This window comes from Balaenoptera musculus, chromosome 2 (genome assembly GCF_009873245.2).
Source record: "Balaenoptera musculus isolate JJ_BM4_2016_0621 chromosome 2, mBalMus1.pri.v3, whole genome shotgun sequence".
Taxonomy (NCBI): Eukaryota; Metazoa; Chordata; class Mammalia; order Artiodactyla; family Balaenopteridae; genus Balaenoptera; species Balaenoptera musculus.
Genome location: NC_045786.1, coordinates 130043025 through 130070459, shown reverse-complemented (window position 1 = coordinate 130070459; position 27435 = coordinate 130043025). Strand labels below are relative to the sequence as shown.

Sequence of the window (27435 nt, the reverse complement as noted above, 5' to 3'; positions counted from 1 at the left end):
TCCCCCCCACCCCCAGCTTTCCGTTCCCCACCCGTATTTCTCGACACCTCTGCATTCACGGGGGTTTCCTCGGCCTCCTGGCTGGCTCAGCAATTATTGGGCTGTGCCTCGAAGGCCTGCAAGCCTTATGATTGATTGCCCAGCCTCAAGACTGAAGAACGAGCCCCAAATCAGTGACAGAGACATCAACGGTTTAGTGGAGAGGAGGATCTTACCAGTCCAAAGCCAGGTCCTGGAGCAACACCTCACCGTGCGCGGCAACAACCTTCACTCCCCGCGGGGAGAAGGAGGCTACCATTTATAGGGGGAATTGACATCAGGTTGGTTCATCAGTTACCAGGGAAACCAGCGGCTGGGGCAGGAGGCAAGCATGGAGGCAGTTACTGATTAAGCCCTGTAATGAAGAGGATTGGATAGTCATGTGAGTGAAGCAGGGACTCATCAAGCAGGAGATGTAGAGAGAGCAAGACAACAGCCATCTTGAATGGCCTTCATACACTATGTGATTATCTTTAATGCTGAGAAGACAGAAATCCGACACCTATTCTTTACTTGAAAAAGAAAAACAAACTAGGAATTAGAAATGATAAACTCTGAGCACAGGGGCCCTGTTCGCCACATAATCATATGCACAGTAGGCACTCAATAACGAAGGACCCTCTTCTGGCACGGTCACCAGCAACAGGCAGACACCCGGGCTGGCAGTGAAATGTTAGAGGCATTCCTGTTAGGGTAGGTGGCCCACCTGTAACTGACTTCATTGGCTGTCACAGGTATAAAGAAGCAAGTCATCAGTTCTGTCTGAGTGGCACAGTGGGGGAAAGGGCCATAACCTACCTCATAGGTAAGCTGATCCTTAAACTGAGTCCAAATTCATGACTAAAAGGCCAAATTTTAAAGAAAAGACCCTTCACGTGAATTGCAATCCTCAAATGTGTAATTCTGTAGCCATCTTTATATTTTACAGCCAGAGTAAAAGATGTTGAAAGGGGAAATTCATCACTTGACAGATTGTGTTATGAGCTAAGATCAGGGGCTTTTATTTGGAGGGGCCAGTTAATCCTACTGAGTGCTTACGTAGACTTGTATTATAAAGAGATGTCTGAAGAAGTCTGTTTAGGTCTAATCTGATTATCCTAATAGGTTTAGTTGGTACATAGTTGATATTTGTCTGCTATTAATTAACAAATAGTCTTTATTTTTAACTTGAGCTTTAAGCTCTTATTAAACAATATGATTAATTAGAACACATGAGATGTGACCTAAAATTGATCATGTGGGAGCTTGAAAATTACTCACCTCTAATTGTTGTTTTTCCTAAGTGAATGCTACTCTTACTTCTCTCTGTCTTTGGGGACTTAGGGAAGCACCACTGTGTCATGGTTGGTGGTCTCCTTTAGACCCTCCCTCTTCTCATTTACTTGTAGTTTTTGTATCTTTCTATCCTTCTCCTGTAAGCATTTATCTCCTGCCCAGACCCTACATTTACTTCAATAAAGCAATTATTCTTTAGACTTATGGGGAAGCCTTGCCAGTTTCACTTCAAACAATTTATAATTAACTAAAACAATTCTTTCTTTTCTAGGATTGTAGAAATCTATAGTAGAAGATTACAAGGTAAACTTTGAAACTATTTTATTTACAGAAAAACATTTTTTATTAAGGAAAAAGTATTTTTTGTTCTTATTACAAGTGTAATACATATGGCTTATAAAAATCAAGGGAATTCCCTGGCGGCCCAGTGGTTAGGACTCGGTGCGTTCACTGCGGTGGCCGGGGTTCAATACCTGTTCAGGGAACTCAGATTCCCCCAAGCTGTGTGGTGTGACCAAAAAAAAAAAAAAAAAAAAAAATTATAAAACAGAAAGTCTGCTGTGTTTCAAGCCTCCAGAACAAATCATTGTATTTGCACATTCCTTCACATTTTATTGCATATACCAACATTTAAAAAATCAATCTACTTTTTTATAGTATTTGAAAATTGTTGTCACCTTTTTTCCCTACTTTTTCACTTACCAAATCTTAAACATTTTTTTCACATACATGTAACCATCTCATTCATTTTGCTGACTGTTCAGCATTCCATTGTACAGCTACGCTGTGGCTTGATTTAACCAGTTCCTGCTCTGATATTTGGGGATTTTGTTGGTTTTCAAATAGATGCAGTGCTGAACACTTAATGTTTTCAAAGATGTTGTTTATTCAGCACAGGAACTACATTATTTAGGTTAAATCGTTGGTTTTCAACGTTGCTCTAAGTACAATTCAATAATTGGACTGTAGCTCCTTTGTTAACCCTGCTTCAAGCTATTTATTATTAAATATTTATTTAATAATATTTATTTATTTTACTTTACTCTGCCTCCACGGGGGTGCTTGTTATCAATATTGGGTCAGTCTTTCCGCACACCTAAAGAGACAGTTGTCATTCTGATCTGTTCCTTCCAGTGGTGCTGGAGGGCACCGGGGGTTCCTGAGTTCCCCTTGGCACCTGTACTGCAGGTGAGGGGACTGAACAGGGGCGTCCTGTGGCCCAGACAGCAGAGCAAGCAAACTGGTAAAAGGTGGTGTGTCTTGGCTCTTAAACCTCACCGAAGTCTTGCTTTTTAAGATTTCAAATATTCTAGAGACAACAAAAGCTTCCAGGTCTCTGTTTGTGTCAGACTCTTAAACTGAGCTCCTTGTCATATCCACAGTTCAAGAGCGCCTTACGAAACAAATTGCTGTAGCAATCACAGAGGCCTTGCGACCTGCTGGAGTGGGGGTAGTGGTTGAAGCGACGTAAGTCCGTGTTTGCTTATAATAATGTCCCAGTGGTGTTTTGGGCTGGAGGTGTAGAGAGTCATAGGCTTAGGTGTAGAGAATTTGCACAACAGTGCAAATCAGTCTTCTCTTGATTTCTTCTTTAGCTCTTTGTTCCTAAGAGCAGAGTTTTCCCAATATTTTGTCACACATTTGAAAAATAAAGAGTTGTACTTAAGAATAGGTACAAAGGGCAACTGAAGACACTTCTTTAAGTTAGAATGAATTATGAGAATTGCGAACATCTTGTGGGCAGTTTTCACCCATTTTTTGTCATGGCGTGAACTGTGCACTATGGGTGCTGTCCAGCTTCACCCACTGTGGTCACCGTTCTCTGGATTCTGCCTGGTGAGACCAGCGTGCCTCAGTATTTCTTGGAACACCTAAGCTAGCTTAGTGCTGTCTCGATCCTGAAGATGGATCAAGTGAGAATCCTGAATTTCTTTTTATGTAGAAGTTGTGTATCTCTGTAGACACTTTGTATTAGTTTCACCCAGGAAGAAAATTCTATTTTTCCCCCTCCGGCTGGATGCCTTAAGGACTCAACCACTGATAAGAATAAGAGCTATAAAGCTTAGGAACTTAAAAAAAAAAAAAAAAGTTTTAAACCAAATTTGTCTAAGAAGCGACATTTTGATATACTTGGTAACTGTGAACTCAGTTGAGTCAGATTTAATCTTTCAGGCTGCTTTTATTTTAAATACCAAACCAGCAACTGTCTACTCCTTGAAGCCACGTTTGTTGCCTTGTTTTGCAGACACATGTGTATGGTAATGCGAGGGGTACAGAAAATGAACAGCAGAACCGTGACCAGCACGATGCTGGGGGTGTTCCGCGAGGACCCGAAGACCCGGGAAGAGTTTCTGACTCTCATTAAGAGCTGAACCTCAGCGTGTGCCACATGGTTTACAGATTGTGCAGCTAGCAGCATCATTTGGTCTTAATTGTTTGTACATTCCATTTCCAGTTGTTGCTTATTCCTTGTCACTAACTGTATTTAATAATTATTTAAAGCAAGTCAAATAAAGGTAATTCATAAAGGGGTAATTAATCTACTTTCTTCTTGCCACCTTTTAGTGGCAACATTCAAGCAAACTGCCAATAGTGTAAGTTACTTGCATAAAACCACTGCCTTTCAGGTAACCTGAGGGTGCTGGGAAGGGAGAAGAATTCGTGTGTTTTGTTCGGAGTATGGTAATTTGATTCAGAAGCACAGGAGTGTTGGGAATGGGAGAAAACTATGACCAATATATTTATTTTATCTTCCCCAAGCAAAAATGGCGTAGTGCTTAAAATAACTTATGTACAGAGTGCGGCATTGCTCTGCAAATTCAAAGTCCAACAGGCTCCGCTTTAATCATGTTTATTTAACTGCCAGTGACACTTTATTTTTTATATATTTATTTTTTAACGATCCAGTTGTAACATATGTCACCAAGGGAAGGTGGTGGAATATCTATGTTTTTTAATTTCACTGTGAGTTAAAAAGGCAATTTCTACCTTCTATTCTTTTTAAAATTCAAGTACAGGGAATTAGTTCCTGGAGTTGTTTACGAGTGTATTCTCATGTCAGTATACAGGGATTTAGACATTTAACTCTCTGTGCCTTGATGAGAATATCACACCATTTAGAGTGTAGATACCTTCGCCTTTTTTTTAAAAGCCATTATTTTATAAGACTTAGTACTGACACTGCAGATAACTAGCTCTCACAGTTCTACCTTTACACGTTTCTTGGGACCTTACTTTGTGAGTTCCTTGTAGATGCCTCAAAACTTTCTTTTTTTAACTTATCAAATATTTTTCTAAGTATTTACAGAAACTTTTGAAAGTGTCCATCATTTTCAGGTCTGCAGAACCATAGCTTCTGTGAATATGAGAGAATGCAGAATTGCACTGTGGACTGTGTTGAGCTATGTCCCATGTCTAATGAAAGCTGTATTGTTGGTGTCTGTAAAAATGCACCGTCATTTTCTGGAGTGATTGGAAGCTACTGGAAGCCTGTGTTCTGGTTTCCCTTGTGGTCCACATGGATCTTGTCTTCTGTGTAACTGTTCAAGTGGGATAGGTCTTTTAGTCCAGGAAGCTGCTGCCTTATTAATGATTATCTTAAAATTTCCTCCACTGGGGCAGTGTGGGCCAAATTAAAACAAACAAACGAAAAAAACCCCAACTCTCTGCAAAAACAAACACAATTATTCCATGGAGAAGTCTCTTATTTGGTTGACATTGTGCTCTTCAAATTTATCCCGTTACCTTAGCAAGGATTAACTACAATGCTTGCTGTAACTCTGGTAGTCCTGTCTCTGCCACTCTGATGCCATTTGGCTTACGCTAGGGCCAGATGGCAGTTTTTTTGTTTGTTTGTTTTTTGAATTTTAAATCTTCCCTACTTCTAGTTCCTATATATATTTTTTTTACTTGGAGTTTCTAAAGTAGAGTGGTGGTTGATTCTGAGTTCCTTTTAAAATCTAACCTGATATAAACATTATCCTGCTTAACATTTAGAGATAGAATTAAACATTCAGCTCACATTTGGTATTTTAAAGTTTTTACACCTGTGACTTGGAGGACCAAAGAAATTGTTAGCTGTTAATTCATCTTTCTGAGATCAATTGTATTCCTTTTTAATGACTCTTTATTCTAACATTCCTTAGAAGTGTTCTCATAAAGGTCTACAGTATCCACAATATTGGTCTAGAGTATTGATAAATGCAAAGTAATTACCTTGTCTGTTTTACTCTGGTCTGTAGTACTTCAAAATTACCTTTTCATATCCGTGGCCTTGAGTTCATTTTGGGGATTTTTAAGAATTCGATGCATTTAAATACACTGTTCAGTTTAATTGTTCAAATTGTATGTATATTGTTCCTGAAGTTGGTTTTATTCAAATTATTAAAGTGTTATGACTTTGTTCTTGTGAAAGTAGTTTCTTTTTGAACCACTGCTACAGATATGTCAATAAATTCAATTATTTTTACTGCATTGTTTTAGCAAAGATACCCTTCATAAGGGCTTCTCTCAGCCATCAATCTATTAGAATATAAATCCCAGACATAAATTTACCCCAGGCTCTCTGTTTCCCTTTGGTATTCAGTTTGGGTATTACTGTCCTCACCCTATTGCAGTAATGGGAAGGACAGATGTGGGGTAAGAGTAAGGAATCTGAATGGCCCTCATGTCCCTGTTCTAAGCCTAACTTTGCATAACTGCAGCTCCTGAGAACTCCACTGCTTTCTGTGTGGGAGCAGCTGAGGAGGGAAGAGCTGGCTGGGGCAGGGAGCTGGGCAGTGCAGGGAGTGGAAGAGTTTCCCTCCCTTTTATAGGGAAAAGCCTGCCTGGGCAAAACTTCCAAGTAGGAGCAAGGGTTTTGCTGCCTCTTTTCTGTCCATGCCTGGTGACCACATAATTCCCTCTATTGGGTGGTCTTCCCATTCCCTGCTCCACCTAGGCAGAGGCCCCAGCCGTCACTGACTGTCAACCTGTCCAGGTGCTGGGGCCACTGGAGTGGCCTGCTGCTCTTTGAAGGACCCCGTAGCCTGTAGGTAGTGAACCTAATCACCTAAACTAGGAATGCAAGAAACATTCCTTTTTTTTTTTTTTGCCCCACCACACAGCTTGTGGGGTCTTAGTTCCTCAACCAGGGATCGAATCCATGCTTTCAGCAGTGAAAGCACAGAGTCCTAGCCACTGCACCACCAGGGAATTCCTAAAACATTCCTGAAACCACAACTCACACGTGTCAATAAAACAATGAGCTACTCAATAAGCCCAAGTTGCTGCTCCTGAGTTTTTTCACTAAAGATTGAATTGGCTGAAAGAAGAACAGAGCTGGAGAAATCACGCTCCCTGACTTTGGACTATACTACAAAGCTACAGTAATCAAAACAGTATGGTACTGGCACAAAAACAGAAACAGATCAGTGGAGCAGAATAGAGAGCCCAGAAATAAACCCATGCACTTATGGTCAATTAATTTATGACAAAGGAGGCAAGAATATACAGTAGAGAAAAGACAATCCCTTCAATAAGTGGTGCTGGGAAAACTGGACAGCTACATGTAAAAGAATGAAATTAGACCATTCTGTAACACCATACACAAAAATAAACTCAAAATGGATTAAAGACCTAAATGAAGACCGTATACTATAAAACTCCTGGAGGAAAACATAGGCAGAACACTCTTTGACATAAATCTCAGCATATTTTTTTTGGATCTGTCTCCTAGAGTAATAGAAATAAAAGCAAAAATGAACAAATGGGACCGAATTAACTTAAAAGCTTTTGCACGACAAAGGAAACTATAAACAACATGAAAAGACAACCTATGGAATGGGAGAAAATATTTGCAAACCATGTGACTGAAAAGGGATTAATTTCTAAAATATACAAGCAGCTCATACAGCTCAATATCAAAAAAATAAAAATAAAAAAATGGGCAGAAGACCTAAATAGACATTTTCCCAAAAGACATAGAGATGGCCAACAGGCATATGAAAAGATGCTCAATATCAATAATTATTAGAAAAATACAAATCAAAACCGCAATGAGGTATTGCCTCACACCAGTCAGAATGGCCATCATCAAAAAGTCTGCAAATAATAAATTCTGGAGAGGGCGTGGAGAAAAGGGAACCTTCTTACACTGTTGGTGGCCATAAATCGGTGTAACCACTATGGAGAACAATATGGAAGTTCCTCAAAAAAATAAAAATAGAGTTACCATGTAATCCAGCAATCACACTTCTGGACATATATAACCAGAAAATACGAAAACTCTAATTCAAAAAGATACATGCACTCCTATGTTCATAGCAGCACTATTTACAATAGCTAAGACATGGAAACCTAAATGTCCATGGACAGATGAATGGATAAAGAAGATGTGGTATATATATATATATGAATATTACTCAGCCATAAAAAAGAATGAGATGATGCCATTTGCAGCAACATGAATGGACGTAGAGATTATTATACGAAGTGAAGTAAGTCAGACAGAGAAAGACAAATATATATCACTTATATGTGGAATCTAAAAAAAAATGATACAAATGAACTTATTTACAAAACAGAAATAGACTCACAGACATAGAAAACCAATTTATGGTTACCAAAGGGGAAAGGAGGAGGGAGAGATAAATTAAGAGTTTAGGATTAACATATACACATTACTATATATAAAATAACAAGGACTTACTGTATAGCACAGGGAACTATATTCAATATCTTGTAATAAACTATAATGGAAAGAATCTGAAATATATATATATGGATCACTTTGCTGTACACCTGAAACTAACACAATATTGTAAATCGACTACAATAAAAAAATTTTTTTTAAAGATTAAATTGGGTGAGTTCCTTGTTTTATCACTTAGTGGAAGAGCAGTTGCAGACACCAAAGGTTTTAGAGAAGGCTGTCCATCAACACAGAACACCCAAGATTCACCATGATGGGCCTGGTCCTGCTGATGGTGAGGAGGAAAGTCTCAGTAGACGAGCTCAAGGGCACAGTGTAAATGCCTGACAGCCCCAACCCTTCCAGGGGCACTTGCTTTGTGTTTTAGTCTTTATTACGGAAAAAAAGTACAACAGTAGACAGTACATGAGTACATGAGCCTTGCGTGCCCATCATCCAGCTTCAGTAAGTCTCAACTCATGGTCTTCGTGATTCCTCCATCTGGATTTCAAAGCAAATCACAGACATCCTTTCACCCATAAATATTTCAGATTAACTAAAAGAAGAGGAGGGACTTCCCTGGTGTTCCAGTGGGTAAGACCTCATGCTCCCAATGCAGGGGGCCCCGGTTTGATTCCTGGTTGGGAACTAGATCCCACATGCATGCCACAACTAAGAGTTTGCATGCTGCAACTAAGAAGCCTGCACGCCGCAACTAAAAGGTCCCGCATGCTGCAATGAAGATCCCGTGTGGCATAACCAAGACCTGGCGCAGCCTAAATAAATAAATAAATATTTTAATTAATTAATTAATTAATTAAAAGAAGAGGAATCACATAACCCAAATACCATTCATTATCACACAAAACAATGCTTTAATATAAAATATTCAGTTGGCATTCAATTTTTGTCTATTGTCCCATAATTTTTAAAAATAGTTATTTGAATCAAAGTACAAATGAGGTCTATACACTGCAATTGCTTGATCTGGGTTTTTAAAACTGTGGTTAAAAACACATAAAATTTACCATCTTAACCATTTTTAAGTGTATGGTACAGTAGTAACTATATGCACATTGTACAATAGATCTCTAGAATTTTTCATGTTGCAAAATTGAAACCCTCTACCCATCGAACAACTCCCCCTTTTCCCCTCCTCCAGACCCTGGTAACTGTTATTCTACTTTCTAAGAGTTTGCTTCAGATTCCTCATATAAGTAGAATTAGCAGTATTTGTCTTTTTTGTGACAGGTTTATTTCAGTTAGCATAATGTCCTCAAGAGTCATCCATTTTGTAGTATAAGGATTTCCTTTTTTTTTTTTTTTAAAGAATTTCCTTCTTCTTAAAAGTTGAATAATATTCCACTATATACATATATACTATATTTTCTTTATCCATTCATTTGCTGATGGACATTTAGATTGTTTCCACCTCTTGGCTATTGTGAATAATACTGCAATGAACATAACTATGCAAATATCTCAAGATCCTGTTTTCAATTATTTTGGATATATACCCCAGAAGTGGAATTGCTAGATCATATAGTAATTCTTTAAAATTTCTTGAGGTAACGCCATACTGTTTTCCATAGCTGCTGTACCATTTTACATTCCCACCAACAATGCACGAGGGTTCCAATTTCTCCACCTTCTTGCCAAAACTTGTTACTTTCCAGTTTTGTGATAGTGGCCATCGGAATGGGTGTGAAGTAGTATTTCATTGTGGTTTTGATTTGCATTTCCCTGACGATTAGTGATGTTGAGCATCTTTTCATGTGCATATGACCATTTGTGTATCTTTGGAGAAATGTCTATTCAAGTACTTTTTAAAAATCAGGTTATTTGATGTTTTTGTTGTTGAGTTGTAGGAGTTCTTTATATATTAATCCCTTATCAGATAAATAGTTTGCAAATATTTTCTCCAATTTTGTAGGTTTCCTTTTTTACTCTGTTGATTGTTTCCTTTGCTGCACAGAAGTTTTTAGGTTTGGTGTAGCCCCATTTGTCTTTTTGCCTTTGTTGCCTATACTTTTGGTGTCATATCCAAGAAATCATTGCCCATTCCAATGTCATGAAGTTTCCCCCTCTGTTTTCTCCTGGGAATTTTATAGTTTCATTTCTTAGGTTTAGGTTTTTAATCCATTTTTAGTTAATTTTTGCATATGATGTAAGGTAAGGGTCCAACTTCATTCTTTTGCATGTAGCTGTCCAGTTTTCCCAGCACATTTGTTGAAAAGACTGTTTTTCCCCCATTGTGTAGCACTTGTACCTTTGTCAAAGGTCATTTGATCATACACTTGAGGATTTGTTCTGGATTGTTTGATTCTGTTCCATTGGTTTATATGTCTGTGCTTATGCCAGTACTACATTATTTTGATTACTGTAGCTTTATAATATGTTTGGAAACCAGATGAGGCCTCCAGCTTTGTTTTTCTTTCTCAAGATTGTTTTGGCTCTTTGGGGTCTCAGAGATTTCATATGAATTTTAGGATGTTTTTTTCTATTTCTGAAAAAAAAAATGCCATTGGGGTTTTTTTTTTTTTTTTAATAAATTTATTTATTTAGTTATTTTTGGCTGTGTTGGGTCTTCGTTTCTGTGCGAGGGCTTTCTCTAGTTGCGGCAAGCGGGGGCCACTCTTCATCACGGTGCGCGGGGCTCTCATTACCGAGACCTCTCTTGTTGCGGAGCACAGGCTCCAGATGCGCAGGCTCAGTAGTTGTGGCTCACGGGCCTAGTTGCTCCGCGGCATGTGGGATCTTCCCAGACCAGGGCTCAAACCCGTGTCCCCTGCATTAGCAGGCAGACTCTCAACCACTGCACCACCAGGGAAGCCCAGCCATTGGGGTTTTGATATGGATTGCAGTAAATCTGTAGATTGCTTGACATTTTAGCAATATTAAGTCTTACAATTCATGAACATGGGGTATCTTTCAATTTATTAATGTCTTTAATTTCTTTTATCAATTTTTAATAGTTTTTCAGTGTACAAGTCTTTCATCTCCTTAGTTAAGTTTATTCCTAAGTATTCTATTCTTTTTTATTAGCAGACTTTATTTTCTAAAGCAGTTTTAGATTCACAGTAAAATTGAGTGGAAGATACAGAGATTTCCCATATACCTCCTGCCCCCACCACATGCCCAGCCTCCCGTATCAACATCCCACACCACAGTGATACATTTGTTACAACTGATGAACCTACACTGACACATCATAATCACTCAAAGTCCGTAGTTTACATTAGGTTTCACTCTTGGTGTTGTACATTCTATGGATTCAGACAAATGTATAATGATATGTATCCACCATTATAGCGTCATACAAAGTAGTTTCAATGCCCTAAAAATCATTCATGTTCCACAGTCATCATCTATTTTATTCTTGCTGATGCTATTGTAAATGAAAGTATTTTCTTAATTTCTTCTTTATTTTTTTATGAGTTAACTTTATATTTATTCATAGCAAATTCAAGGACATTCATTTGCAGTTGCCATTCATATAGATGTCAAAAATGCCACTTTTTGTTGTGTATACTGTGAGAGGTTAATTTCCTCTTTAGATTGTTCATTGGTTGATGTGTTTTCAAAGCCTTTAAAAAATATATTTTATTTATTTATTTGGCCACGTTGGGTCTTAGTTGTGGCACGTGGGATCTTTGTTGCAGCATGCAGGATCTTTTCATTGCAGTGTGCAGGCTTCTCCCTAGTTGTGGTGCAGTCTCCAGGGTACACAGGCTCAGTAGTTGCAGCATGTGGGCTCTCTAGTCGTGGCGCACAGGCTCTAGAGAGCGCGGGCTCAGTAGTTGCAGCATGAGGGCTTAGTTGCCCCATGGCATGTGGGATCTTAATTCCCCTACCAGGGATCTAACCCGCGTCCTCTGCGCTGGAAGGCGGATTCTTAACCACTGGACCACCAGGGAAGTTCCTCAAAGCCTTTTTTAAAGCTGTAGATTCACCTCTTGCTCCCTCAGTCCCATATTCTCCTTTACAATTTATTTGGTCATTTGCTTTTGAGAAGCCCTATGTTTACCCCAAGGAATGTCAAATGCTGGAATGTCCATGGCTGTCCAACTAAGTGAAACTTCAGCTGACCAGAAGACGAAAGGGTTGTTCTCTTCTACAATACTCCTCCATGACCTTGTATTCCTACTCCTGAGGCAACCCCCCTCAGCCTGGTCCTGCTCAGCCTTTACCTTGGACACAGCTCTCCTTTGTTTTGTAACTCAGAGTCACCCTCCCAGGTATGGAACAGAGTTCTTTCCTTTTTTGGGAGGGTCTGTCCTTTCTGGACAGGCTTCAGTTTTAAAACATCTACCACATGCCTTCCTTGGCTTCATCGTGGTGTGTTTCTTGGCTGTCAAGATTTGGGTTAAGGAGGAAGTGTTATTGTAGGACTGGAATTGGTGAATCCCACAAGACTGGACATCACTTTGTGGGCCTATTCCTGGGGAATTCCAAGGTTTGGGTTGGATGGTCGGAGTGTTTGGGTGCCTGACTTCAGTTACATGTCCATGGCCCTCTGAGTAAGAATACCAGGCTCTGGCTGACTGGGGTGGGGAGGGAAGTGACACACCCAGCCTTGTATTTAAGTAGCTTCTTTTATGCTCCATAACAGGGTAGTTATGATTTGCTTACAAATCCTGTTGGGATGACTCCTAGCACATGCAGTACACAGCCCTAATGCATCCATCTGCTTTTCCTCTTATTTCTACATTCTCCTGTTTGGTTTAAGCAATGTGTCCACAACTCTGACCTTTTGAGAAATCCTTGAACTTCAGGAACTGACCGTGCTGCCCAGAGAGCCATGGTTTGGCTGTTGATCAGTGTTGAGAAGGCTGTGTTGAGGGAGAGCTGTGATGAAATGCCGGGGCGTGTATGAAAACTTCCTCTGAGGCTGTCACACTTAGGCTTTGTTGATTTTCTCCTGATTTTAGAATGAGTTTCTTCTTCATTCTCCTTTTCCTGGATCTTTTCATGTTTGAAAATGTGCCAAATGAATAGACAAATGAGATACTTTTCTTTCTAATTTGTCTTTTTGCGGGGTTTCCAATGTCACCCATGTGATGACACTAATCTTTAAAGTCATATTTGATCTTGACTGGTAAATTTCTTTATGGGGATTTTTCTTTTTTAGAGGGCCATTTCACTTCTAAAACCCAGAGATAAACTGAATAGGAAACAGAAAAGCTAGTAGATAAAAATCAGTTTAAAACGATCAGGGACCACAGAATTATTTCATAGTGGCCATTTGGAAAGTACCTTTAACTAAGGACAGCTAATCTCAGAGAAAAATTTCTCATTTCTGGGTCCTTCTGAAAGCTGATTCATCTGTGAGCAAGCAACATGTGAGCTTGAAGTTCTCATCCAAATCTTATCTGACCTTCTCTTGTTTAACAGTTGTCAAAATCACCTCCTAATGAAGGGGTAGGAAAGAGAGACTTCTTATGTCAATGCTTGATTATTTTAACAGAATTTCCATATAAATTTAATATTTAGAAAATAATTAGAACATTAAAAGTATCTGGTGCACTTAAAGTATCAATAGGTCAACAATGAATTCTCGGGACTTCCCTGGTGGCTCAGTGGTTAAGAATCCGCCTGCCAGTTCAGGGGACACGGGTTCGATCCCTGGTCTGGGAAGATCCCACATGCCGCGGAGCAACATGCCCATGTGCCACAACTACTGAGCCTGTGCTCTAGAGCCCGCGAGCCACAACTACTGAGCCTGTGTGCCACAACTACTGAAGCCTGCGTGCCTAGAGCCCATGCTCCACAACAAGAGAAGACACCGCAATGAGAAGCCCATGCACCACAACGAAGAGTAGCCCCTGCTTGCCACAACTAGAGAAAGCCTGCGCGTAGCAGCGAAGACCCAATGCAGCCAAAAATAAATAAATAAATAAAATTTAAAGAACACCAATGAATTCTCATGGCCTTTTTAACTAGAACACTGTAAAAGCGTGTTAAGTTAAAACCAAAGGATTTCCCTGGTGGCACAGTGGTTAAGAATCCGCCTGCCAATGCAGGGGACACGGGTTCGAGCCCTGGTCTGGGAGGATCCCACATGCCACGGAGCAACTGGGCCCGTGTGCCACAACTGCTGAGCCTGTGCTCTGGAGCCCACGAGCCACAGCTGTTGAGCCCGTGTGCCACAACTGCTGAGGCCCCTGCGCCTAGAGCCCATGCTCCAGGCTCAATGAGAAACCCCATGCACCGCAACGAAGAGTGACCCCTGCTCTCTGCAACTAGAGAAAGCCCGTGTGCAGCAACAAAGACCTAACGCAGCCAAAAATAAATAAATAAATAAATTAATTAAAAATAAATAAAATCAAGGTGAAACCCTGAATCCTGAGAACTGATAATTTACGTTTCCTGCATTTTAGTTTTTTTGAGGATGGAAGAGAAATCTTCCAGATTTAATGTTGTGTGTGTGTGTGTGTGTGTGTGTGTGTGTATATGTGTGTACACGTGTATTATGTGTGTATGTGTGTACATGTGTACGTGTGTGTTTGTACCCTACATTAAATCTGGAAAAATTGTTATAAAGTGCTACTTCTTTTATGGGATGTATTAAACTTTTAATAGTACTTTCCACAAGTAGTATTTCCTCAACAGTTTTCTTAAGAATATTTATTTCATTTTATCGGTGAGCAAGTTGGGCCTCCGGGAGGATTAAATGACTTGCGTTCCTGCCACTGGGTTAGAGTGGAGGTTCCTGTCTTGACTCTCCATCTGTTGGTCATCTTGTTAACCAATGGGCCTAAACCATGAGGTCACTTCTAGCTCACCATTGTAGCTGGTTAATCTTTTCCAGTTGACCTCTGTAACTCTGAGGCCCCACTTTTTTGAATTGGAATCAGATTTGTTTTTAAATTTTAGATTTTGCGATCATGGCCCAGCCACATTTAATTATTGTGTGGTATTTGCTAACACTGAATTTCCTGTCCACAGAATGTATTGGCCTCAATCTGTGGAATCAGATTTTTGAAGATGTATGCAATTGGCTTTGCCCTTTGAACTCAAAAGTGCTGCTGGGAGTAACTTTAAGATAGGGGGCGTGAACTGGCCACCTGTAGTTCCATCTGATCACACAGTCTTAAATGCTCATATTTTAAAAATACCGTGTAGAGATTTTACACTGGTAATATGTGTACTTAGCACAAAATTCAAACAGCACAAAAGGATGTTAAGGGGAAGCTTACCCACCTCCACCCTTGAGTGAGCCAGGCAACTGCTATCACCAGGGATATTTTATGAAATGCTTTACTATTCCTGCACAACAAGAACCCTTCCCTTCTCCAGCCGGCTGACTGTATGTTCTTCCCGATGGTAGGCTGCGTGGCTCTAAAGTGGTGAGTGGTCTCCATAACTGTCAGAATGTAAGATGCGCTACAATGATTATTTCTAGTGTTCTTTTTAAGTCAATGTTAGGTGCGTTCTCAAAAAATTGTTTAGCAAAAACTTCTGCCCCCCAAATGTGTTCATTTTACAGAACTTTGACTATCTTAGCAAAAGAAAAGTGCTTCTGGTGAACCGAGTGTCTAAAGCAGAGACTCTTTTAAAATTTGGTTTTGTTTCACTTTTCACCCTTTTTTTTGGAATAGGCAATACATTCGTTTGCATAAAATGTGAAAGCACAAAAGGATATACAGTGAAAAGTCTCTCTCTTTTCCCAGCCACTGCTGGGGACACCCAAAACCACTATTTTTGTATCACCTTCTTAAATATACTTCCAAAAATATTTAAGGCACATGTAAGAAAAGTCATACACACAAAATTATTTCTATATTATATATATTACATATCTGTTTGCTTATTTAAATCAGGGGTGCTTGACCATGTGTGTCCATCAAAATCACATGGGGAACTTTTAGATAATCCATGTGCCTGCACCCTAGGAGGACTTATTCACTATTTGTAATTGTTATTTTGAAATAAATCACAGGACTTCCCTGGTGCACAGTGGTTAAGAATCCACCTGCCAATGCAGGGGACATGGGCTCGAGCCCTGGTCTGGGAAGATCCCACATGACACGGAGCAACTAAGCCACAACTACTGAGCCTGTGCTCTAGAGCCCGAGAGGCACAACTACTGAGCCCGTGTGCCACAACTACTGAAGGCTGCGCACCTAGAGCTAGTGTTCTGCTACAAGAGAAGCCACTGCGATGAGAAGCCCACGCACCACAACGAAGAGTAGCCCCCGCCCTCCGCAACTAGAGAAAGCCCGCGCGCAGCAACGAAGACCCAATGCAGCCAAAAGTAAATAAATAAATAAATAAATGTATTAAAAATTGCCCTTGATTATTCTGGTGGGCTCCCCCAGTTGTGAACCACCAGCCTAAGATAACAACCATTCAGACCCGTGGAACCCACCAGGAAGCTACTGGGCCCATAACCAGGCGATTTGGGCTGGAGAACAGCTGCGTGGATCACTCTGTGATAGATAGGTTCCACCACCCAGGGTTAAGGGCGTCTGCAACCACTCAGCTGATAAGTCTAAAGGTAAATTGCCCCTTAAAAGGGACTGTCTCCAGATTAATATAATCAGTGCTGCAATTACCTGTGTATAAATCACTTAGTTCTCTGGCCTGATTTTTCTAAACATATCCTACTTTTTTTCCTCTGATTTTTAGTTGTTCATCATACAAAACATAGAAAATATAGTAAGGCATAAAGAAAAAGATGAGGTACCCATAATTACGTAGCCCAGAAAGAACTACTGTTAACATTTGTTTTATTTTACTTACTTTTTAAATTGTGCAAATAATATATGGACCCTTCCGGAGTATTGAAGCAAATCTATCCAGACATTACCTGTATGTGCTTCAGTATGTAACACTAATGGATAAAGGGTAAGGAAGGATTTAAAACACACACACACACACATTATTACACCCAACAAAAATCTACCATGATTACTTAATATCATACCCATACTGCACTGACTCCCTGGATTGTCTCAAATTTCCTTTTAGCGTTCATTATTAACACTTTGATAGCTACTCTGCCAGTCTTTGCCTCCTGCTTCTCCCCATGTAACTGTCTACAATACTTGGATACTGTAAAGTACAGATAGCCTTTCCCTCTCTTATCTTGGTACCTTATCTTGTAGATTTGTTTAAATGGTCACATGACATTCCATGGTAGAAATGTCCTAATGTCACGATCAATTTCATAATGATGGACTTTTAGGTTGTCTCTGGTTTTTTATTACTATAAATAATGCTACAGTAAACATCTCTATTTCTCAAGAATAAGGCTCTAGATACAGATTTAACTGGGACAAAGAAGTCACCACCTTTTCTCTCTTCCCCTCCCCTAAGTGACAAGAATAGATGGCTTAGGATGAGCTATTCACTGCTCATCCCCTGCAATGTATAGCTATCCTCTGTCTTATAGCTAAAATTTTTATAGCACACAAATTAATTTCTTTCTTTACCTAAGGGTACCTTATGCCACATTTATCTTGGCAGGTTCACATTTTTAAATGGAACATTTTATCAAAACGATTGTAGATTTACATACAGTTGTAAGAAACACTATGCAGAGATCCCTTGTATACTTTGCCAGGTTTTCCCCAGTGGTAAGTTTAGCAAAACTATCATACAATCTCTCACAACCAAGATGTTGACATTGATAGAATTCACCAGTCTTATTAAGTTCTCTCCACTTATACTTGTACTGACACATGTGTGTATTAAGTTTAATGCAATTTTATTTTTTTATTTATATATTTTTAAATAAATTTGTTTTATTTATTTATTTTTTGGCTGCATTGGGTCTTCATTGCTGCACGCAGACTTTCTCTAGTTGCGGCGAGCGGGGTCGTTGCGGTGTGCAGGCTTCTCATTGCGGTGGCTTCTCTTGTTGCGGAGCACGGGCTCTAGGCACATGGGCTCAGTACTTGTGGCTTGTGGGCTCTAGAGCACAGGCTCAGTAGTTGTGGCGCATGGGCTTAGTTGCTCCACGGCATCTGGGATCTTCCCGGACCAGGGCTCGAACCTGCATCCCCTGCACTGGCAGGTGGATTCTTAACCACTGTGCCACCATGGAAGCCCAAGTTTTATGCAATTTTATCACACGTTTGGGTTGGTGTATCCACCACCATAGTCGATATTGAATGGCTCCAATGCTGCAGGTCCAGAGATAAAGCCACGCACCTATGGTCACCTAATCTATGATAAAGGAGGAAAGAATATAAATGGAGAAAAGACAGTCTCTTCAATAAGTGGTGCTGGGAAAACTGGACAGCCACATGTAAAAGAATGAAATTAGGACACTCCCTAACACCTTACAGAAAAATAAACTCAAAATGGATTAAAGACCTAAAGGTAAGGCCATATACTATAAAACTCTTAGAAGAAAACATAGGCGGAACACTCTCTGACAGAAATCACAGTAAGATCTTTTTCGATCCACCTCCTAGAGTAATGAAAATAAAAACAAAAATAAACAAATGGGACCTAACTAAACTTAAAAGCTTTTGCACAACAAAGTGAACCATAAACAAAACGAAACGACAACCCTCAGAATGGGAGAAAATATTTGCAAATGAAGCAACCAACAAGGGGTTAATCTCCAAAATATATGAACAGTTCGTGCAGCTCATTATCAAAAAAAAGACCCCAAACAACCCAATCAAAAAATGGGTGGAAGATCTAAATAGACATTTCTCCAAAGAAGACATACAGGTGGTTAAAAAGCACATGAAAAGATGCTCAACATCACTATTTATTAGAGAAATGTAAATCAAAACTACAATGAGGTATCAGCTCACACCGGTCAGAATGGCCATCATCAAAAAATCTACAAACAATAAATGCTGGAGAGGGTGTGGAGAAAAGGGAACCCTCTTGCACTGTTGGTGGGAATGTGAACTGGTACAGCCACTATGGAGAACAGTATGGAGGTTCCTTAAAAAACTAAACCTAGAGCTACCATACGATCCGGCAATCCTACTACTGGGCATATATCCAGAGAAAACCATAATTCGAAAAGATACTTGCAACCCAATGTTCATTGCAGCACTATTTACAATAGCCAGGACATGGAAGCAACCTAAATGTCCATCAACAGAGGAATGGATAAAGAAGATGTGGTACATATATACAATGGAATATTACTCAGCCATAAAAAAGAATGAAATAATGCCATTTGCAGTAACATGGATGGACCTAGAGATTGTCATACTGAGTGAAGTAAGTCAGACAGAGAAAGACAAATATTATGATATCGCTTATATGTGGAATCTTAAAAAAGGCTACAAATGAACTTATCTACAAAACAAAAATAGAGTTACAGATGTAGAAAATAAACTTATGGTTACCAGGGGGTAAACGGGGAGGGATAAATTGGAAGATTGGGGTTGACAAATACACACTACTATATATAAAATAGATAACTAATAAGGACCTCCTGTATAGCACAGAGAGCTCTACTCAATGCTCTGTAATGGTTTATATGGGAAAATAATCTAAAAAAGATTGGATATATGTACATGTATAACAGATTCACTTTGCTGTACACCTGAAACTAACACAACATTGTAAATCAACTATACCCCAATAAAAATTTTTTAAAAAATCCTTTGTATTCCCTTATTGTAATCACACCTCCTCCCTTCACATTTTAAAGACTCTTGATAAATATTCCAAATTACTTCCTGGCAAGGTATTACCAGAATTGGGTATCATTTAAAAATGTAATATATTACTAGGGGGACAATATTTTCACTGTCCTACCTTTATTTAACATAAAAGACCTTAACAGTCTTTTAATGCATTTATTATCAAATTGGGTCTCAAAGAGTATTATAAATCCTCTCCTAGAGAATATGGGACAGCCGTTTCTTTCATTTCTCTGGTTATCCAATACTTTGAAACATTATTTTCAGCAAAAATCAAGTCACTGAAGCTGCCAAATGCAATAAGCATACAGACTTCTACCTTCAACAAAACTGGTACTAACTTTATAGGAACTCTTTTCATGGAGTTGAGACAATAGTATTTTGCTTAATGGGGTTTTCTGGCTAAGGACAGACTGGAAGACTTTGCTAAAATTATTTCTAAAAGGGATTTGATCTAAATCAAAGGATATTTACCTTTTCTAAGTACACCTTAATGAAAAATAGTTTTATTTTCTTCGAGTGGGAGGTAATCTCTGGGAGGAGGGGCCCTCAAAGTCTCTGTCTCTGAGAAATGAGCATATTGTTTCTGCTTGTTACTGGTCAGGGTAATCCAGGTCATCATGGCAGCAGGCTCCTTTTGTGGGGTCAGAATTCTTACTGGTCTAAAGTGAATCAGTGGGGATCTACCTTTTATTATAAGCTATCATTTCTCCTAAAGGCAGAGCATTGCTGAACTTGGAATTGAGGCGATCATAAACAACAATATAGGGATGAACTTGGACTAGAAGGGATCTAAAGAACAGTGTAGGGGGGGATAGGTGGAATTAGAAGGGACTGTCCTCAAACAAATACATCATGGGGAGTTACGTGGGCCAGAAAGGCAATTTAGGATAAATCATTCCCCAGTTAGCCTGGAAAAATGAACACATACAATGCATAGAAGATACAATTTAATTTTAGCCATGTTGTCGTGAATATTTTAGATCTAGAAATCATATATGGAATATAAGCAAAGAAGATCTGATTCTGAAAGGCTCTCTCTCTCTCTCCATAGAGATATATTTAAATTTAAAACATTAAATGCATATATCCCTTGCCTCAGCAATTCTACTTTTGGGAATTTATCCTCTACATGTATTTGTATACATGTGAAGTTGACATATGTGTACAAGGTTATTTGTTGCAGCATTGTTTGTAATAAGAAAGCTCTTATTTATAAGTCAGCTCTGAACCCAAAATATGTGAAATGATCTCATGAAGTTTGGGTTGTGATTTTTAGCATCCTTCTACCCAGAGATAGATCAGAGTTTGATCCACTGTCCGTTTTTATCCCTTGGGCTCCCATGGAACAAAGTTCTGAGGTTGGGCAGGACTCTTGGTTGGTTCTTTTTGAGAACCCTTCAAGGAGTTAGTTAGCTTTTCATTATAAGTGTAGCATGTGGCCGGGCGCTGTGGCATCCTTGACTGTATTTTACATTAGAGATTCGAGCAAGGAGGTTTGGGGGAATTTGTTCTTTGATAAAATGTTCTGTAAGCAGAGGAAGTGAGGGATGAAGAACTGTCTTCATCATCCTTTCCTTCTTTTCCCTCAGGATCAGAAGCAAAAGGCCAAAATCTACCTTATATAAATGCCACATGAGATATTACAATTTGGAAGGGAAGTTCAGGCCTGAGTTCCTGTAATTTTGAACAGACTGTTTATTTTTTTAAGCAACATCTGTGTTTCACACTCTGTTTTAAAGACATGTAATTGCTCTCATAATTTGCAGTGTCCTGAGTTTGGGGAAGATCATTGTTGGAGGTCTAGAACTTCTGATAGTATTGGGACACAGCGTTCCCCTTCTTAGCTTTTAAATACATGGAACAAAACAAAATGAGGTATAACTTAGAAATATAACCATGGAATACTACTTGTCTCTGTGGTGAGAAATATTTACGTACTCATCATGTAAACACTGATTACTGAGGTATCTAAAAATTGTGAGAAAACTTCTCTTAGAGGAAGGAATATGAGTTAAATCCTCATCTGTCATGATGCAGCTTAGATAACATCTAAATTGAACAATCAAGAAAGAGCAATTATGCTCAATTTTTAGGTAAGTAAATACAGGAGAAACAGCTAACTTTTCAGCTATTAAGATTTAACAGCGACTTTTAAGGAGTTGTCTGTTTAACTGGGGCGGTGGGGAGGACTTTTGCTTGAATTATAAGCCTTCTGTCACTATTTGACTTTTTAAAAAATCATATGCCTGTACTTCATTAAAAGTTAAAAATATATCTATATCTTTATCTACATATATAGAGCCAAGAGAATAGGGTGACTATAGTGTCTGTAATGATTATTTGAAATATCTTTGAATGTTACAACTAAAGTAAAGTTTTGGGGGAAAAAAGATAGAAGTGAAGTATGTGAATTCTTGGATGAAATAAAGGAAACATTGCTTTCATCTAACCTTAGTTGGCCTGAATTTTCACATCTTTATTTCTCTGTAATTCATGGGCCCTCTGTGTTCTAGATCAGGGCTTGGCAAACTTTTTCTGCAAAGGGCCTAATAGTAAATATTTCAGGTTTGGCAGGTTACATGGTTTCTGTTGCGGCCACTCATTATAGTATGAAAGATGCCCTAGACAATACATAAGTGAATGAGTGTGGTTGTGTTTCAGTATAACTTTATGGACACTGAAATTTGAATCTCATATCATTTTTATGTGAATATCTAATATTCACATATAACTTAGTGTTCTTTTGGTTTTTCTTCTTTATCATTAAAAAATGTGAAAATCATTCTTAGCTCCTGGACCTTACAAAAGCAGGTTGTGGGCAGGATTTGGCCAGCAGGCTGTAATTTGCCGACCTCTGCTCTAGCTGTAACACAATTATGTGGTTCCCCCCAAGCACAGCAAAGAGCTGTGGCCGTCTGGGCTTCAAGGAGGAATTGTCATGGAATAGGTCAGCGTCGGTTCCCCAGCATTCACAGCTACGGAAATGATCTTTAAATTCCTCACAGGCTGTAAAGAGTTAAACTCTGTTTCTTGTCTCCTCCTCCCTTATTCTCATTTATTTTTAATGTCTAATTATAGAAACATCTCTGTGAATGAAGCTATATTTCAATGAGTCCATCATTGCTGGAAATTTCATTACCAGAGATAGGAATAATAAGGTGGTCATAGACGTAGAGCCCTGAGTTCCCTTTGCTCCAGGAGAGCTGGATTGGGCCACCTTGGCTCCAGCAGCTTCTGAAGGGTTGGGCAGAAAGGAGGCTTCATGGATGTCAGGCTCTGTCTCCACCCACAGGTGACCAGCCCAGGTGAGTCCTGGGAGTGAGGTCCTGCCTGCCCTGAGAAGACCTCCCTAGAGACAGCACATAGCCCCCTTCCTCGTCACCATAGTTGCCATCAATGGGGAGGACACAGATCTTCCCTACATGGCTTTGTTCCCTTCAGTCTGTGTTGTGTGTTGGAATATAAAGATGAGTGAGACTGCCCTGTCCTCAAACCTAGTGAAGGATGCATGTCAATAAATATTTGAAGCACATAAAGAGCTCCAATATATGTGGAACCCACAATGGAGAGGGGAGAGTGGAGAAAGAGGGTGGAAGAGGTAGGCAGAGGTCCAATCACAGAGGTCCCTGCCTATGTCCTGCCCAGGAACTGATCTGGAAGCTGTGGAAAGCTGGCGGAAGTGTGGGCTGTCATCAGAGTTGGAGGACAGTGAGGTGAGCTATTGCATTAATTCAGAGAGGATAATGAGGCCTCAACTAGATCAGTGGCAGTGGAGGCTGAGAAGGGGATAGCAGACAGATTTAGGAGGTAGAACATGAAAGAGCTTGTCTGCAAACAGCTGAAGACAATTAGTGCGGGACAACCCCCAGTCTGGGGGGCTTGAGTGTCTGGGAATCACAGCATCACTGATCTCTGAGGTAATGATAGTAAGAGAAATGGGCTTCGGTGGGTACTGGGAGTGGGGAGAAAGGTGGCTGTGGAGCCTCCGATTAGACATGACCGTTGAAATGGGACATCCGAAGGCAGATGTCTAGTAAATAAAGTTTAGGAGTGAGGTCTGGGCTGGAGGCAGAGATGTGAAAGTCAAGTGCAGACCAGTGGAGCCGAGGTCAGCCAGGGAGAGGATACAGAGTAGGGAGACTGGAGACGTGAGAACTCCCCAGAGACCATCCACAAAGGGACTCAGGGAACCCTGAGAGATGGGTGTGCCCAATGCCAAGGATGGGGTTTCCAAAAAGAGTGAATGTGAGGAAATCAAGATGGATGTGTGCATAGATATGTGTCTGTGAGGATGTTTATTCTGGAGTTGTTCATAATATTGAAAAGTTGACATTGCTTAAATATCCAACAACAGGAACTAAATCATGACATGACCCTATGGTAGACTACCATGCAGCTGTTAAAATATGAAAATGTATATGTAAAACATCAGCAGCAAATATACCAAAGTGAGTAATAGAAAATTCTATTTTATTATTTATTTAGTACTCATACAAGTTTTCCTATTTACCTCTTCTCTTTTTCAAATTATATACCATGAACTTGTATTGCATTGATAAGCACACCCATATAAGTAGGCAGGACCACACTGCAGAAGTGCTCTTTGGGTCTAGTACCGGGGAAATCATTAACCTGGTAGCGCCAACACTGCTCGAGGAGCGGATGGGAACAGAGGAGGTAGAGGCTGCAAGTGTAGATTCCTTTTTGAAGAGGGTTGGTTCTAAAGGGAGAGTGAGATAAAGGGGCCATATCTAGAGTGGATGAGGAGTCAGGGGACTACTTATTCAGGTAGGAGAGTCTTGACCAGGTTCATAGGTTAAAGAAAAGAATTAGTCTCTAGGGAGATGTTGAGGGTTACAGGTATGAGACGGGATTATTGATGGGCTAGGGGCTCAAGGAGAAGGAAGGAGGAAGGGTCTAGAACTTATTTTAGGGATGACTTGTGGGCAGGATATGGGAAAGAGGATGGAAAGAATGCAAAGACATTTGATGGTGTATGAGTATGGGGAGCAAGGGTGGAGCCGGGTACCTACTGAAGCATTTCTGGGTGAGATGACTTCATGTCTGGGATTTGCTTTTAAATACTCTGTTGGTGGGTGGGGTCAGGATGGGGGGTTGGGATAGATGAGACAAGATTAGTAAATTATTGATAATCGTTGAAGCTGGGTAATGGCGGCTCACCATATAGTCCTAAATACTTCTGTGAACTTTCAAAACGTTCCAAAATTAAATATTTAAAAAGCAGTCTTCTTACCTGAGGATAGCTGCTGAGTCTGATCTGACTCCTACCTGTGGCTATTAACCCAACTGTTTCCATTTACCTACCCCTGCATCCCAACCAGTAGATGCTTCAGCTTCCTGGCTACCTCATTCTTGTCCCAGCCCCTCTGGGCAGGAAGGGGCCCAGGGCAAGTCCCTGCTACAAATGGCTGGCTGTTTCTGAAGCAAGGGTTCAGTGGCCAAACTAGACACCTTAAAAAAGAAGGGAATCTTGAACGCAGACCCCCTAAGTAATCTTGGGCCAATAGCATCGAAACATGCAGTAAACAGTGGGCTGTGGCACCACTTGAGCCCCCCTTTTACCACCCCCCCATCCCTGTATTATGCTGTCCAGAGGTTCTGTGGGCCGAGGAGTCTCTGGGCTTGAAATCACAGTAGAATGATAATTTGGGGAAGAATCAGCACATTTGTGCTTTGCTCAGGTGTCCAATTCTCCACCCCAGCAGCCGGGCATCATTCTTAGAAACTCATCTTCTCATGTAATTATAGTACCCAGAATAAAAACTTAAGACCTTTTTTCTTGAGATGATGCTTTTGAAGATTTTGGCACAGAATGAACGTTCAGTGAATGCTACCTCATCACCATCATTCCCTGACTGCCTAGAATAGAACTTTCAAGCATCATAAAGTTTTAGGGCTGATACCTCAGAGCTCATTCCTTTCAGGTCACTCATTTTGTAGATGAAGAAACTGGGGGAGCTTGACTGACTTGTCCCAGGTCACACAACTGTTAGTGGCAGGTTTGATGACAAACTTTTCTCCTTGAACATCCCAGAGTGAGTAAATCTGTTTGTAACCCTTTCAAAGCCTGGGCCCAAGTGAAGAGTGATATGGTAAAAGAAACAGTATCCAGGATCCCAAGGCAACTTAAAAACAGCTCAAGTCCATTGCTTAGCCTTCTTTACAACTGTCAAGAGCAATACTACAAAGCTACAGTAATCAAAACAGCGTGGTATTGGCACAAAAACAGACATATGGATCAGTGGAACAGAATAGAGAGCCCAGAAATAAACCCACACACCTACAGTCAATTAATCTTCAGTAAGTGAGGCAAGAATATACAATGGAGAAAAGACAATCTCTTCAGCAAGTGGTTTTGGGATAGCTGGACAGCCATGTGTAAATCAATGAAGTTAGAACACACCCTCTCACCATACACAAAAATAAATTAAAAATGGCTTAAAGACTTAAATATAAGACATGACATCATAAAACTCCTAGAAGGGAACATAGCCAAAACATTCTCTGACATAAATTGTATCAATGTTTTCTTAGGTCAGTTACCCCAGGCAATAGAAATAAAAGCAAAAATAAACAAATGGGACCTAATCAAACATATAAGCTTTTGCACAGGAAAAGAAACCATAAACAAAACGAAAAGACAACCTACTGAATGGAAGAAAATATTTGCAAATGATGTGACCAACAAGGGTTTAATTTCCAAAATATACAAACAGCTCATATAACTCAATAACAAAAAAACAAAGCAAAACAAAAAGCAACGCAATCGAAAAATGGGCAGAACACCTAGATAGACATTTCTCCAAAGAAGACATACAGATGGCCAACAGGCATATGAAAAGATGCTCAACATCGCTAATTATTAGAGAAATGCAAATCAAAACTACAGTGAGGTACCACCTCACACCAGTCAGAATGGCCATCATAAAAAAGTCTACAAATAACAAATGTGGGAGAGGGTGGGGAGAAAAGGAAACCCTCTTACACTGTTGGTGGGAATGTAAATTGGTGCAGCCACTATGGAAAATAGTATGGAGGTACCTCAAAAAACTAAAAATAGAGTTGCCATATGATCCAGCAATTCCACTCCTGGGCATATATCCAGAGAAAACTATAATCCAAAAAGATACATGCACCCCTATGCATAGCAGCACTATTCACAATAGCCAAGACATGGAAACAACCTAAATGTCCAACGACGGATGAATGGATAAAGAAGATGTGGTACATATATACAATGGAATACTACTCAGACATAAAAAAGAATGAAATAATGCCATTTGCAACAACATGGATGAACCTAGAGATTATCATACTAAGCGAAGTAAGTCAGAAAAAGAAAGACAAATTCTATATGATATCACTTATATGTGGAATCAAAAATATGACACAAATGAACTTATCTACGAAACAGACTCACAAACATAACGAACAGACTTGTGTTTGCCCAGGGGGCTGGGGGCTGGGAGGAGGGATGGATTGGGAACTTGGGATTAGCAGATGCAAACTATTATATATAGAATGGATAAACAGCAAGGTCCTACTGTATAGCACAGGGAACTATATTCAGTATCCTATAATAAACCATAATAGAAAAGAATATATATATGTGTATAACTGAATCACTTTGCTGTACAGCAGAAATTAACACAACGTTGTAAATCAATTATACTTCAATAAAATAAATTAAAAAAAATAAAACTGTCCAGACGATTCCATAAATCACATAATAAATCATAAATCACAGAAACAATGATAAAACCTCTTGCCTTCATCTACCACATGCACAGTGTTTCCAACTGC

At 39.7% G+C, this 27435-nt stretch overlaps 1 protein-coding gene across 1 annotated transcript in view; it reads left to right on the top strand.

The window, feature by feature from the left end:
• Positions 1 to 5716, top strand: part of GCH1 (GTP cyclohydrolase 1) — a 53731-nt gene extending 48015 nt beyond the window's left edge. Inside the window, exons 4-6 of the mRNA XM_036842486.1 lie at positions 1586 to 1617; positions 2697 to 2781; positions 3560 to 5716. Of these exons, the coding sequence (XP_036698381.1) occupies positions 1586 to 1617; positions 2697 to 2781; positions 3560 to 3686 (244 nt within the window). The 3' untranslated portion in view covers positions 3687 to 5716. The remainder of the gene's footprint in view (positions 1 to 1585; positions 1618 to 2696; positions 2782 to 3559) is intronic.
• Positions 5717 to 27435: the final 21719 nt, after the last annotated feature.